This window comes from Taurulus bubalis, assembly GCF_910589615.1.
Source record: "Taurulus bubalis genome assembly, chromosome: 3".
NCBI lineage: Eukaryota > Metazoa > Chordata > Actinopteri > Perciformes > Cottidae > Taurulus > Taurulus bubalis.
Window position 1 is genome coordinate 31,198,563 of NC_136591.1, and position 14,730 is coordinate 31,213,292.

A 14,730-nucleotide genomic window follows, 5' to 3' on the forward strand; every position below is an offset into this window, starting at 1 on the left:
CTGTTTAAACGTTGAACATAAACTGCAGTTTACGAAGCCATATGCTCCCCGAGTTGAGAAGGCTAACTAGCTAGCTAGCTAGCTAGCCTTAACTAGCTAGCTAGTTAGCTCGCGCTAGCGGCCCAGCTCGTCACTTCGTATGTCTCCTTGCTGAGCTACACGCTAACAGTTCAAGCTAACCACTGGTTCTGGGCTAACTAGCGAGGAGCAGAGGCTACCTTTCAGCTAATGGACGTCAAGAAACGCGCTGTTCACTTCGTTAGTTGTCCACTTTGTTGCCAGACGCAATACCTTAAACTTTGTTGGACATGTAGCCTTAGTGACGTTTGTTGTCGCTCACCTAACTAACCTCAACGCTCGCATCGCAGCAGCCGACGCCTTTGTAGCTCAAACAGTCAAGCGGTTTTTTGTTTTATCTAACTCAAAGTCTGCTTTTTGGTCTTATTTTTAATCTCACTGCTGCAGGTTAAGTCGCATGTTCAAATGAAGGAGGCCAACCTGCTAGATGTGCTGTAACTAAGTGATTTTGACTCTTACAACTCCTGAGTTGTCCCTTCTGTTTTGCCACAATTGTTTAATCCAACAGTGTCTCGCATTGGGGGAGCTGGTAAGCATGTCTGGCAACGAAGACGTCTTAGGGATCAACCACAATACATCCATATGGCTTTCTGCTATCCTGCCTGCATTTTTCTCCTGAAAAGAACATGAAGCAGGTATGGAGTTGCGAGGACAAATGCCACATCTTATTGTGTAGATAATTATGTTTCTTAAATCCTTGTGACTGTGTAGTACAGTTCAGTGGTGTTGTAGAAGTAGATATTATAGTAGTGGCTTCATCCCCTATCCTTTCGTTTTAGGTGGATATTATAAATAAGGAAGAATTAGATAAAGAAAGGTGAGTCTCTGATCCACATCTGTGGGATTCATCTAATTACGATCACTCACTCACTCGCTCTGTGTCCCACAGATACTCTCCCTCAGTCACTGGACCATTAAGGCACCTTTCCTTAACCATTATCACCATGTCCGTGGCTATGCATTTCATGTTTTTTCAAGATTGTGACAGCTTTGCATTGGGTCCATGACAACTTTGCTCTTGGCAGATTTCAAGTCCATTACGGAGTACAGAGCCCAGGCAAAGCAAAGCGATTGTCATCTTGCAAGAGGAAAGGTTGTCCATTGGTGGAGGTGGGCTTAAAGCTGCACCGCAAAACATCAGATGTAGGTCGTGCCTGTAAACCTGGCATGGCCAACAAAGAAAATGAGCTGACGTGCACCGATGATGTGCGGGGCATGCACTACAATGACCTCTGCGGGCTCCCTGTAAACTCTGCAGAGGCCTCCAAGATGGCAGGGGCCAGCTCCAAGTACAGAGACTTCACTGAGGTGAGTTAAAACTGATGCTCTGTTCAAAAAAACAAAATATAACTCATTATTTCTTGGGCTCATACAATTTGCAACACTTTTACAGACTAAATTCCCATTGTGCATTGTTTGTCTTTATGTACAGCTATCAAAGGACCATGAAGCCATGACTCACATCCTTTTCGGAAGGAACCTGCGACTAAAAGTGGCCCAAACACTATGGCGAAAAAATGCCAGTGAATTAGTGGCCTACCTAATAAGGTAAATCAGTGACGTCTAATACTGCCTTATTGTAGTTTGTGTAAATCCCTCATGGCATGCATCTTTAATCATTTCTTGGATTTACAGAATTGAAGACACAGGGGTGCTGCTCGACTGCTTACCTGTCTTAACAAATAAGTGAGTCTCATCTGGGTGTTTCACATATTCATTTTTAAAATATTCAGTTTGACTGTTTGCAATGACGCTAATGTACAATAGCTCCGACCTGTAATTAAACAAGATAATTGTATTGATTAATTTACCTTTTTCTCAATTAATCTGAAAGTCTGTAGAATGGCCGAAAGAAGTGAAAAAGTGCAGCATATGTTTTTTTTCTTAGTCTAAGGTCACGTCTCAAATTTCTTGTTTTCGCCCACGAATTGTTGAGCTAAATTACAACAATATCAAATGGAGAAAAGCAGCAATTCCTCACTTTTGAAAAACTGGAATCATCTATTTTTGCTTGCTAAACAATTAAGTAAATTATCGAACATTTCTCTTGATCAATTGTTTTAGCTCCAAGCAATATAACCTCAATCATTTTTTTGGAATTATGTTCTTATGAATCCAAATAAAATACAAATACACAGTTGATCATATGAAAAAAACACTAGCCCACAGGCCAAATTAGTTTAAAGTTGCAAAACTTTTAGTTCATAGAGGAAAATCATGAAGTCCTAAATGGCCTCTTTCATCTGTTTTGTATGCTTGCTCATAGATAATTTGACTGAAGTCAACAATTAAGACTGTTGTAGCCTTTGTTTTTTCTGTGACTGCCTATATCACTGGAAATCGACTGACTTTCTTTCATCTTGTTTTTTCCCGCAGCCTTCAAACTGAAGCACCATGTTTGTCACTTGGCTGCTGCGTTGACCTCATGCCCCTTGTGAAAGTGATTCTTGCCAGTAAATATGAAGAGTAAGTGTCACTGAGTAAACATTTGTTTTTACCATTTTAGTCTTGAAGACAATTTTCCATTCGTTCAAGATACTTCAGCCATTGAGATGAAAGTAATAATCTGAAGTGAGAACTAATGAAGCCTCTCGGATGAGTCATGAAATCTCATTGATTTAGCACTTGTGACTTATGACCTGGGGAAGTTTAAATGATATCTATTGACGTTATGATTTGACTAACTTCGTCTATCTTTTTTTACAGGAACATTATGGTGGCTTTACACTGGGTTCAATCCGTCATCAGGAAATGGTGGCCAGAACTTTCTAAGAATGAGAAAAGACTGCAGGACAGTTGTTCAGAAGACAGGTGGGCAGTGTTCTCTTTAATACAACCCAGTACTTTATAATACAATCAATTTACATATTTTTCTCTTTTACTAATACTGCGCCTACTTAATACAACCGTTGCTTCCTTTTCATTTTGAAAAGCATTCCCCTTTCTTTGGGTTCAGGGCAGATGTACATGCATGTTGGTTGTGTTTCTGCAATACATGATTTTTCCCAGAACAATCAATAACTCTGTCTTGTCAAAGGAAAACTTGAAATGCCACCAAAGCAGTTTATTCACATCCTCCATGGTTTGCCTAGGGATTTGACCATTGTGCACTTATTTACAAAGTGTCCAGTATTATCCTTCTTTAATTTTGTATAAGACGTTTATGTGCCTCGCATGTGAACTGAATATTGATGCTGTGATCATAATGGGTATAAAATGGTCACAAACACTCCTAGTCGTACAGTAGATATTCATTAACTCAAACATTTGAGTTAATGAATATGAGCAATATCTAAGTTGGTAACTCAGAAGCACTACACCATCAACTCTAACCAGAAAAAAAACATGTACCTGTTTTGAGTTTCTGAATCAAAGTCTTGGCACCGTGTGTTTGGATTTCTACGGTCGCTTCCTATGGGTTCAGTGTGCAGTCACCGCATATTGAAATGGTAATGTGTGTATGTTTATTGCAGGAATATTGAAGTCATGAAGCAGAGGCTGAAGGACTTGTGGAAGGAAGGGGCCCGGTTATGTTCGGTTCCAGGATCTACGGGGGATCTGGCAAAGGTGAGAAGTATGACATGGTAGTACATATCAGGGATTTATTTTATGACTAGTGAAGCGCCCGTTCAGAACGGGCTATAATGCTTGGTCGAAGCTGTCTAGAGAACCACACAAACGAACAACTTAACACTCAAGTTGTTGCTTCCTTGGGTCCTGAGCTACACACCTGCCACGATAGAGTTGGGTCACACACCCAAGTTCCTACTCCTCGTGGTTAAGAACACTGGGGAAATACACTCTGGGTCAGGATAAAATACCAGAGACGGTCTTTACCGTTAACCAAGGTAGGCACCCTCGGTTTGTGGCCCTCAACTAAAGGGGCCCCAAACAGCTATATATTCAATATGCTGTTTAGATATGAAAGATACTGAAATAAGTTACAATTCTAAGTCTTTGTACTCTAAAATAATTTACAAAAGGCCCCCTAATAACTTCAAAGATATGCAAGCTACTGTCTGTGTACTTCTTCAATGGACAGATAAATGTTATTGTTAACACTGATGCATTATTCATTGAACTATCCAGCATTATATTTTGCTCCACCTTGAACAGATGTTAAGTACAATGTGCTGATAATGCCTCTCTTTTTTGCTAGAGCACACTATTTGTTTTCCTGTTATTGGAACAACTAAAAGAAAACAATTGTAAATGGTTTGAGATGAACATTGTATCACAAGTGCTCCTTTTGTTAGTTTTTCACCCCACCCTTTGTTGATTTTGGGTGGACACTCAACCACTCCCATAGAAAAACCTATGTCTACCATAAGCTGACTAGCATATGCATTTGTATGAGTTGAATTTGTTTTGTGGTTCATTTGTTATCTTTGCATCCTGCTTCCTCCTGCCATGTCATGATGTTTTAAAAGGAATTATTGAGTTTCAAGTTTTAAGTATTCATTGCAGAAATCCATATTTACTTCCCAGTCTTTTATAAATGAGTAATCCAGTATATATTGATGTTTTGTAATGGGGAACTCGTGGATGGTTTTAGCAGTTGATCAAATGTAAAACACATTAGTTTAATGTGTGCTGCTGTTTCACTTGCTGCTACTACAACTTATGTGTTTTTTTTCTTCTTTTTTTGTCTCCACTTCATGCTGCAGGCCATCCAGTCTTATCTATTGCAGCTGCCCTGACGGTTGTCAATGTGGCTGCCTGAGGATGTGACCACTGCTGCCGGATTACGGCTGTGTTTTGAACTGATAATGACGCCAGATAGAGATGAACTGGTTCATTCTGCCACCATAAACTCCACCCCTTACTGGGACTGAACTCGACAACTCCCTCACTTCGAGCTGGAGACGGGGCTGAGAGAGACGTTCCGGAAGACGAAAAACACACGGCAAATGACTGCTTCACATTGAAGTGGACCTTGTGAAGGGGCATATTTAGTGGACCTCCATGAGACTGGGTGTAACGTCGCTCTATGAAGTGCCAAGCTCTTTGTCTCTCACTACATCACTCTTTGCCATGGAATGCAAATGCACTTGTGGAAGTAATGAATGCTCGGCTGTTTTAATGTTTTTTGCGCCTGGGTTCTTTGGAATCATGAACATGAATCTGCAACAGTCTTAAGTTATCAGAACTCGTTTTGTTTTCACTTTGCCTCTTCATATTGCATTTGACTGTATAATATAAATTGTAAAAACAAGTGATTCTTTTAATCTTCTTTTAAATAAATTTGATAAAAATCAGATTTATTTATGGTTTATTGGTGTGTGTGTGTGTGTGTGTGTGTGTGTGTGCAAACAAAAGTACACTAAGAATAATTAAGTAATTGCTATGCCCTTATCTTGATTCATTGCTGAATAAGTCATTCAAAGTGGCTAAACTATTTGTTTTTTTTTGTAGTTGCCGAACCCATGAAAACAGTTTCTGGTTGGTGCACTTACTTTTTTTTTTTATTATAACTTAATCAAATTAGTTTCCATTTTTTGTTTGGCAAAATTAAAGTGTCTTTCGTCTCATAAATGGAAGTCCCGGTCATTAAATAAAATTAAACAAACGTAGTAAAGGACACAGCTAAAGGCAGATTGAATTATAGGAGTAAAAAGATGTAACTTTAAGAGAATATCTCATTGGTATTCCTAAAAAAAAAAAAATGCATTTGGAAATGAATAAAAAAAAAATCGCATTACAAAATCACAACATTTGCCACAAAATACTTAGCTAGCATTCAAAATGTACTAGTACATATCTAACTGACAGCTTTTAAAATGTGTTTTTAATGTTAATTACCACGGAAAAAGGCAACCGAGTGCGACTGTTGACGGTTCAATAAAGCTTTGGTATTTTTTTCAATGTGACGTCATTTTCCGCCGCCACAGCTGATGTGACGAGTTCTCCGCTCCTTCTCCAAACGGCTCTTGAATATCTCTCGGACATACAGTTAGCCCTCATTTCACCTCGATAAAGACAGACGACATGGTTTACAGGGACAGGATGGCGCTGTTACGGGCCTTCGTGCAGGCCGCGCTCGTCGCAGCAGCGTGCTGTTTCACCGACATGGAAACGGGGCCTGGCGCAGGTGTAACGCTATCGATGCAGTCCAACGGAGATCGGTTCAAAATCGAGGGACGGGCGATAGTTCCGGGGGTGAAAACGCAAGACTGGGTCTCCGAGGCCAGAATCCTCGTGGAAGGCGAAGAGTACGTGGGATTTGTGAGGTAAGAAACCAGCTAAACGGCCGCGGTTGTACCGGCTAGCCTGTTAGCGAGGAGCGGCAGCGTTAGCATGGTTAGCTAGCCAGAGCGGTTCCCTGGCGCGGCACTGGCCGCGAGGCGGCTGTTGTCGGCGGTTAGGACCTTCTGACTAATTAACAGCTTAATAACTGTTGACGGGACTCGTGCCAACCGGGAGAACAACCCGGTTATATCAGTATGTCTTACCTGTCACTGAACTTACCTGTTTTCAGCCAGGCCTCTAGCTCTCATGGTGACCAGCGTTAGCTGTGATCACAACAAACCTGGGCCACCAGAGACTCGTCTGTTGTGGTTGCAGTCTAAAAGCACTGAAATAGTCGCGTATTAAAACAAAGGCTTCCCACAGAACAGTCACGTTTAATTCAACTGTTTGAAGTAAATCATTTGTCAGGAAACGAGCACGAAGTGAAGTCGATTGGACTTTTCCTAAGCATACATATTTCCCCTTTTTAAGGTTGCAGTAAAGGGTTGTGTAACTATATATCTGTCATGTTTTAAAATAATAAACGGCAGATTCCAAAATATAATGGGTTTAATATAGATGCATACCACTTGACCGGAGATGGCTAGTCCTATGTCCTATGGCAGAGCCTCAAATGTTAACCTCGAGATGAACACAATCAGTTTATAATTTATATAAATGGGCTTGACACAAGACACATCACATTATACATCTAATTCAATAGCTCCAAACACGACAGTGTCAAACATGTAAGGTCAAATTGACTCCTCTCGAAGCTTACTGAACTTAATACATGTGCAGTCTTTGAAAAAATGTTTTCTTGTTCCAGAACTGATGGAAGTTTTGCTGTGAATGACGTCCCTTCAGGATCCTACGTTGTAGAAGTTGTCACCCCTACCTATAGATTTGAGCCAGTACGTGTTGATATCACATCCAAGGGCAAAATGAGGTAAAACTATTCTGAGAGAACCAAAAGGTGTACACAAATGTCTCACATTGACCAGCATTGCATATTTTCCTGTGTACTGTTTGGAGCCATCTCTAACCCACTAGTCGCCGTGTTTCATTTCACAGGGCACGTCTTGTGAACTACATCAAGACTTCAGAAGTAATTCGCCAGCCATATCCTCTTCAAGTCAGGGCTAATGGCCCCCACACCTACTTCATGAAGAGAGAAACCTGGGGCTGGACAGATTTTCTCATGAACCCAATGGTAAAAAAAAAACTGCTATCAACTGCCTAATTATATATGATGTGACCCCCAGGAGAGCAGGTCCTAGAGGTCAAATGGGTTCAAAGAGAGGTTAAGTGGAAGTCATTTGGGTGAGCAAAATGCAGAGAAGCTGGGACAAAGGCTTGTCGTTGCTTTGGTAAAAGCAATATGGTCATCCAAAATTATTCAGTAGTCAAATCAAACTGTGCCTAACATGTGCAGTTGCTGTTGCCCAGACTTGATTATCCTTTTTAGACTTCTTCATCCTGGTTGCCCATGAACATGTTTAGTTGTTGGCAGACTTTCATTTCAGACCACTATACATACATACATGCATACATGCATACATGCATACATACAAACAAACAAACAAACAAACAAACAAACGTTAAAGAAAGCTATTGTACCTCTGGGTCTCTTGTTTAAATTTGTTGTTTTTGTTGCTCCTCCAGGTCATGATGATGGTTCTGCCCCTGCTGATCATTGTTCTGCTGCCCAAGGTGGTCAACACCAACGACCCAGAGATGAGAAAGGTAAATAATCCATTATACCCTTAAGGAACACTTGTATTGAATTCATGATACCTTGTCCTGGCCTCAACTTGAAGTGTGAGTGTATCTTAACGCTGAGAAATCACAGAGACATCGTTTTTTGTATATTTTTATTAGTCGGTCCCACTTCTTCATCTCCAGCTGTTTTCATTTCACTGCTGTCTTTACAGGAAATGGAGCAGTCCATGAACATGCTGAACCCCAATCCCGAGCTTCCAGACGTCTCTGAGCTCATGACCAAGCTCTTCTCTGGCTCCAAGGGCTCCAGCAAGGCAAGCAGCAGCAGCAAGGGCACCAGGCCGGCCGTGAAGAGGAGGTAGTACTCTACGTGTCCATTCGATCTGCCCGAGGAAGCTCGAGTTATGCCATGGAAGCAAGATTTTTAAGTGTAATTTTTCTCCCCTGGGTCTATTGTACAGTTTTTCTTTAATATTAGATGTTTTAAGCACATCTTGACTTCTAATACGCTTTTGGAAATGTTCTTACTGCACTGATAGACATTTCTTATCCCCTGCAAAAGCCGTTTTCCTTCATTTGCTCTATACTTTCTACCTGTGGCTCTTCTACTCATAAATCTTTTCTGTGCTAACCCTCCGGTGTGCTTTTTCCCACTGCTGCTAATTCCACTACCTGAAAGAGAAAATATATACAGAGATTTTTTTTTTTTTTTGATTTCAGTAATATGACTGTGAATGAAGATTAATTGAATTTTAAGACTGATAAATTTGTATTTAAAAGCCTAGATTAATAAATTGCAATGGTATATAACAACTTTGTTTTTTTTTTATTTCCATTATATTTATTTTGTGAGTGAACACATGGTCTTTTTTTTATCATTGTGTGGCTACTGTATGACCAGGATTCACATACTGTAAATTAAAACGGTAATGATTGGCAGTTCAAACGAAGAAAGAGCTGTGTGGTTGCTTCAAGATCTCTAGAGTGTAACTTAACTTTTAATAAAGCGGACAGTTAAGTCCATATTAAAGTAATAATAAAATGTGTTTGTGATAAATGTTTTCACGACATGACAAGTAACTCTTACAAATGACTTCAATTATAACATTTCACAAACAACCCCGTCTCCAGTTTCTCCATCATCGTTCTCATCCGCAAAGGGTTCATGGAGAGTAATCTGTTGTAATCTGGTCACAGTAGCTGTTATGATTTTTTTTTTTTGTAAAAATTAAATTTTAACAGACAAATCCTTAAAGTGGATGTAATCATAATTGCAACACGTCAAGAGATTAATCTCCATTACGACTGAGCAAACTCCATTTGCTGATGGAAGACCCAGTTATATAGTAGAGATCTCAGGGAAGAGCTTGTAAGTGGACATTAGGTTGGGATTTTTTTTGTTTTACTATTGTGGCTAAGAATGAACTTAACCTGAGGGTTGAGACCGATTACAGGGTCCCCAGATTAATATAACGTTGTCTTACTTCTCATTAAAGGGATAAGAACAAATTTCACTTCTTCAGGCCTCTAAAATTCCTTTAAATCAAACGATCTGAGAAATTACTTTTTGGTTGAACTGCTCAAAACTGATGTCCTCAGTAGGACAACCAAAATACTTAAGGTGCTGCTTCAACAAACCAACCAGGCAGAAGTCAGACAGAATATCTACACTCTGTAACGATCGTTGATTAGATCTAATTTGAACAGATCAGTCAAGCACACTAAGGCCATACACTTTGATGAAGGGTCATTTTAAAGGGGCAGTGCATAGGATTTAGTGTCATCTAGCTGTGAGTTTGCAGATTTCAACCATGTGAATACCCCTCTGCTCACTCCTCCCTTTCCAAGGCTGCAGTAACGTGAGCAGCAGAGTGACAAACTGGTATCCTTAGCATAATAAAACACTATATTAGGAGCAACTGAAGTCAGACAGCGGTACCACAATCTTGCATTCTGTGGTTCACGTTACTGCAGTAGAAAGGGAGGAGTGAGCGCAGGGGTATTCAGGTAAAATATACATTTGTTATTGTTGTCCCGGCTACTGGAGAAACACGACGGTGCAACATTGTGGACTCTGTGAAACGGACCCACTCCCTATTCAGATATTTATGAAAACACAATTCTTAGTTACTTATATTGCATTCAATTTCTGCCAATACATCCTACTAAATTCGACATACTGTTCCTTTAAGGGGTCGCAATCCAAAACGTTTGGGAACCACCGCTATAAGCAATGATGTCGGCGATTATAGTTCATATCGTCAACAAATCCCATAAGACCAAAGCTTTCTCGATGTCAAATTTCTCAGCTCCAAGCCCACTCAATACATAAAGATATAGATCTTTTAAAAACATTTTTTTTCAAGCTTTATAATGTATTAAAACTGAACTGTAGTTATCAGTACACACTACTCAAACATGAGAACATGGACTATTTTCAATCGCGGATTCGGTGTGCAGGTTAACATTCAGGGCAGCAGGACGGTGTATGTGGGATTGACTCAAAACAAACTGCTGGTCCCATGTTCATGATAATGAAGTAACGCATGACACGGTGGACCTGTGTGGTCTATTCAAGAGTTTATTCAAGACGTTTTGAACAATGGTGGTATGACAGAGGAATACATTATATAAAGTTGTAACTACACTGCTTGTTTGTGGGATTAATCTGCTGTCGCTTTTGGTCTTTTCACAGTTTTTGTTGACAATAAGAAAACTATAGAATACCACTAGACTGATCCTTTAATAATGAAGACTGAAGTAGCATTAAATCTGCAATAACATGGAGTTCCTCTGATAACCTCCGGGAGGTCTGAGCTCTGTTCTGCACTCAGCAACAGTAATATTTGTACATGTCATCCATGGCACGTTTGAATGGGTAATGGTTGGCACAATTTAAATAATAATACATATGTACAAATAAAAACCAAATCACATCAGATTCAACACCTAAGATGTTCAAAATGTTCATGCTGACAAAAGTATAATTCTGCCTTTGAGTTTTCACTGTTTTCACTTGAGTATTTCACTGTTCAAATCGGTACACACACTTTCACATAACTGCACAGACGGACAATGAGCAAAAATGCATTCACAAAGCTCTTTTGCCTCTGAGCAGAACAAAAGGCACAGAGTTCAGGGAGATAACGTTTGACATTACATCACTAAAAGACAAAGAAGTGCAATAATTTACAACAGCATCACTCATCCTTTAGAAAGACGTGTTGGTAGGCAGGCTTCATTATGTTGAAATACCATGTGTCCCAATTTTCTTTTTTTGTTGCAGTAATATGAAAAGTGACCATAAACATTCTCATTTGTCATGTTACCACTGTGAAACTAATGCAGCTTTAAATGCACATGTACAGATTAGCCCTTAAAGACAAGATCAAATATCGATTTCAAGAGCCAAGATAGAAATCTAAAACATTCACTAAACACTGATAATACACTAAGCAATTTACATTGACCATTTGAGAGGTGTAAAATCCAACAGAATCAGTGAAATATAATTGTTATACTATAGATTAATTTGAAATGTGTATGCTTACAATGTGTCCTTTATATACAGTGCAAGTGAGCAATACAAATCAAGGAGGATTATACTGTATGAGGTTTAAAGGATTGGTTCAGTGTTTTTATCCACATGCTCACATAAAAATGCTCATGTTAGTGAAACGTATGTTGTTAATTCCTCCTTTCCACATTTGTGAAGAAGTGAATCCTTCATAGTGACTAAAACTATGAGGCTTCCGCAAATGTGCAGTGTTTTAGGAGAGAGAAAAAGCCATTGTCTCTCAACATGTAGATTAAAATGAGCCCGACTATATTAGAAATGTGCTGACACGGCTGTGGTGGGTTTGGGCAGCTCGTTTTCATGTCCAGGCCACAAATACCAACACGTTGTCACGCCCCTTTGGCACGAGCCACCTTTAAGCGCCTGTCTGAGATGCGGCGAGTAATATAAACCCATCCGCGCCAGAAAATGCTGATGATGTAATGTAAAGACAGAAAAAAAGCCACAGAGGGTGGGAGGCCAGCTGATTCCTCAGATTAACCCCTTCAGATAATAAATAATGGTTTGTATGAGTTAAGATTTCTGCACAAAAAAGTTAAATTACCTAATCTTGAAATTACTATTACTCCGCCCTCATAAAGAGAAAAAGAGACAGAATCTATGAACATGCAATTTTTTTTACACTTGAGTCATGATACACCTATTTGGGTGTGGCACTCCTATGACATTGTTGATGATGGACAGTTTCAAAATGGATACAGCAGAACCAAATATATCAACTTTTTCTAATGTAACCTGGCGCCTACATTACCCACAATGCAACTTGACCGTGTGTTATGCAAGTAGCAGCTAATGTAGCTTGGGGCCGCTATAGCCTGCAGCTGAGATCAGGAACGAGCCACACACGTCTGATAAGCACACTTCTTTCTCAAGGCACACGCATAATCTTTTTAATTTCCCCTTTTGTAGTCCTCAGAAACCAATTGCTGACCCGAGTGACATCATTTGAGGCAGTTTACCAGCCTTTGTGCAGCTCTGTCTGGAGCAACAAAAACACTATAACTTTTTTCACATGCAATAGTGCCCCCCAAAGCCAGTAAATAGGCTTTAATTAAATCGGTGGAGTACCGGTGGATTTATACAACAATATGAAACCATTTTTTAACAATTGAAGAATTTGTCGCCGCCATCGTGAGGTTTCTTTTCTGTAATATTCTGGAACAGCAGTTTAAGTGCTGCATCAGGTTCTGCTCATTTTCCACCGACATGTACTTTAACACAAACGAATCACATGCAGCACTTCATGCTGAAGACACTGACTACAGTATATAGCAAGAAAATCCACACGTGGGCAAACGCAATACATCCGTTCTATACTAGCATTTTGCCACATCAAGTAATTTTATTGTTGACATTTGGGTTTTGTCCACCCCAGTACAGCTTGTCGTCGCCTCTCTTCTTCCTCTTCCACTGGCAGAGCAGCAGCATGCGGAAGGTCTTCTGAAAGGTCTTGTTGCAGAGTGCGTAGCACATGGGGTTTATGGTGCTGTTGACGTAGCACAGCCAGTAGCCCAGGTGCCACAGGGACGTGGGGATGCACTTGGTACAGAAAGTGGAGATGAGCACCATGATGTTGTAGGGCGTCCATGTGAGGATGAACGCCAGCAGGATGGCACTGAGAGTCTGGGCCGCCTTCTTCTCCTTCACAAGTACCATCCTCTTCCTCTTAGTGATCTGGTTCTTCAGGACAGGGTCAATGGGTTTGGAGGTGGTGGAGGAGGAAGGGGACGCGTTTTTGGTGGGCTCTTCTGCTTTCGGCAGGCAGGGTGTGGCGGTCATTGGTTTTCCATTTTTACCCTTCGAGCTCAAGCCAGGTTTGAATTTATAATAGGTGTGTTTTTTACTGCTCTTCTTTTGAGGCGTGGAAAAGTACAAATCTTCTGTATGATCACCCACCTGTCCATTCTTATTAATTTGTTCACTACCTTGCTCTTTGAATGACCCCTGTGGGGTTTCTATTGAAACTTGCTGCTCCTCCTCTTCAGATGAGGAGTAGCTGTTAAAGGAAGTGATCTGATCTGCTTTCACCCACGCATCATCTGATCTTGTGGTAGTTTTAGTGGCATTACTTTGGTTAGAGGAGGACCAGGAGGCCTGACTCCGTTCTCTCTTCTCTCTGGTGAAATGAAAGCATGAATTAATGATAGTTTTCTGTGGTTTAGTCCCTTCAAGAACATTTCCAGTAGCCAGGCCTTGCAGCTCTGCCAAATCTTTGGTGCGTCTCTGCGTCTCCTTGTAGATTCGACAGTAGAGGATGGTCATAACGGAGACAGGGATGTAGAAAGCAGCAATGGCTGTACCAAATGTGATCACTGGCTCTGTTAAAAACTGGATCTGGCACTGGTTAGGAGGCACGTTTCTCTCTCCTACAAAGTATTGCCAGCACAGGATGGGTGGCGCCCAAAGGACAAAAGACACCAGCCATGCGAGGCCAATCATGATGGCAGCTCTCTTTGGAGTCCTTTTAGCCCTGTAAGTTAGCGGCCTTGTGATGGAGAAGTACCTGTCAAAGCTGATGACGAGTAAGTTCATAACTGAAGCATTGCTGGCAACATAATCCACAGCTAGCCAGAGATCACATGCAAGGTTCCCCAAGGACCAGTAACCCATCAGGATATATGTGGTGTATAGGTTCATTGACAAAACTCCGATGATGAGGTCAGCGAAAGCCAGACTCAGTAGGTAGTAATTGTTTACAGTCTTCAGCTGGCTGTTAACTTTGAAGGACAGCAACACTAACACGTTACCAACAATAGTTATCAAGCTGACAATGCCTGACACTGTCGCGATGGCAATAACCTCCCAGACGTTGTGGGGAGCCGCCTGGACATGTGATGCGTTGGCAAAAGTGCTGTTTGAAGGGTCTACTTCCATGCTGCTATCTGTCTGTGTTACTGTTGACAGGTCAGAGATAGCTGCCGGTTTGTGGCTCCATTATGAGTTTTCCTGAAATAAAAAGAAAAACATTAACATATTTTATATATATATATATATATATATATATATATATATATATATATATATATATATATATATATATATATATATATATGTATATGGTTGATTTACTGTAGAAGTTATGATGTTCAAAATGTTCTTCCAGGTTTCCAATATAAAACCTTGAA

The 14,730-nt window shown here is 40.4% G+C and overlaps 3 protein-coding genes across 3 annotated transcripts; 2 read left to right on the top strand and 1 right to left on the bottom strand.

The window, feature by feature from the left end:
- Positions 1–1,113: 1,113 nt before the first annotated feature.
- On the top strand, positions 1,114–5,331 carry katnbl1 (katanin p80 subunit B-like 1). Its single transcript, XM_079215582.1, has 7 exons — positions 1,114–1,386; positions 1,511–1,626; positions 1,714–1,764; positions 2,455–2,544; positions 2,785–2,889; positions 3,552–3,645; positions 4,746–5,331. The coding sequence occupies exons 1-7, from the start codon at positions 1,246–1,248 to the stop codon at positions 4,776–4,778; spliced, it is 630 nt and encodes a 209-aa protein (XP_079071708.1). The 5' UTR covers positions 1,114–1,245; the 3' UTR covers positions 4,779–5,331.
- A 735-nt stretch (positions 5,332–6,066) lies between these two features.
- Positions 6,067–9,062, top strand: emc7b (ER membrane protein complex subunit 7b; the record flags this gene model as incomplete). The annotated part of the gene is made up of 5 exons (XM_079215489.1): positions 6,067–6,308; positions 7,136–7,255; positions 7,381–7,519; positions 7,972–8,052; positions 8,241–9,062. The coding sequence occupies 5 exons, from the start codon at positions 6,067–6,069 to the stop codon at positions 8,388–8,390; spliced, it is 732 nt and encodes a 243-aa protein (XP_079071615.1). The 3' UTR covers positions 8,391–9,062.
- Positions 9,063–12,937: 3,875 nt separating this feature from the next.
- Positions 12,938–14,479, bottom strand: chrm5b (cholinergic receptor, muscarinic 5b; the record flags this gene model as incomplete). The annotated part of the gene is made up of 1 exon (XM_079215006.1): positions 12,938–14,479. One exon carries the CDS (start codon positions 14,477–14,479, stop codon positions 12,938–12,940), a length of 1,542 nt encoding a protein of 513 aa, XP_079071132.1.
- Between the last annotated feature and the right edge of the window lie 251 nt (positions 14,480–14,730).

Bases quoted from the DNA above. Each gene is read 5' to 3' on its own strand.
- katnbl1 (XM_079215582.1), top strand. From the start codon at position 1,246: ATGGCCAACAAAGAAAATGAGCTGACGTGCACCGATGATGTGCGGGGC. The intron at 1,765-2,454 runs GTGAGTCTCATC...TTTTTCCCGCAG, and splicing joins TTACCTGTCTTAACAAATAA to CCTTCAAACTGAAGCACCAT. The intron at 2,890-3,551 runs GTGGGCAGTGTT...TGTTTATTGCAG, and splicing joins GACAGTTGTTCAGAAGACAG to GAATATTGAAGTCATGAAGC.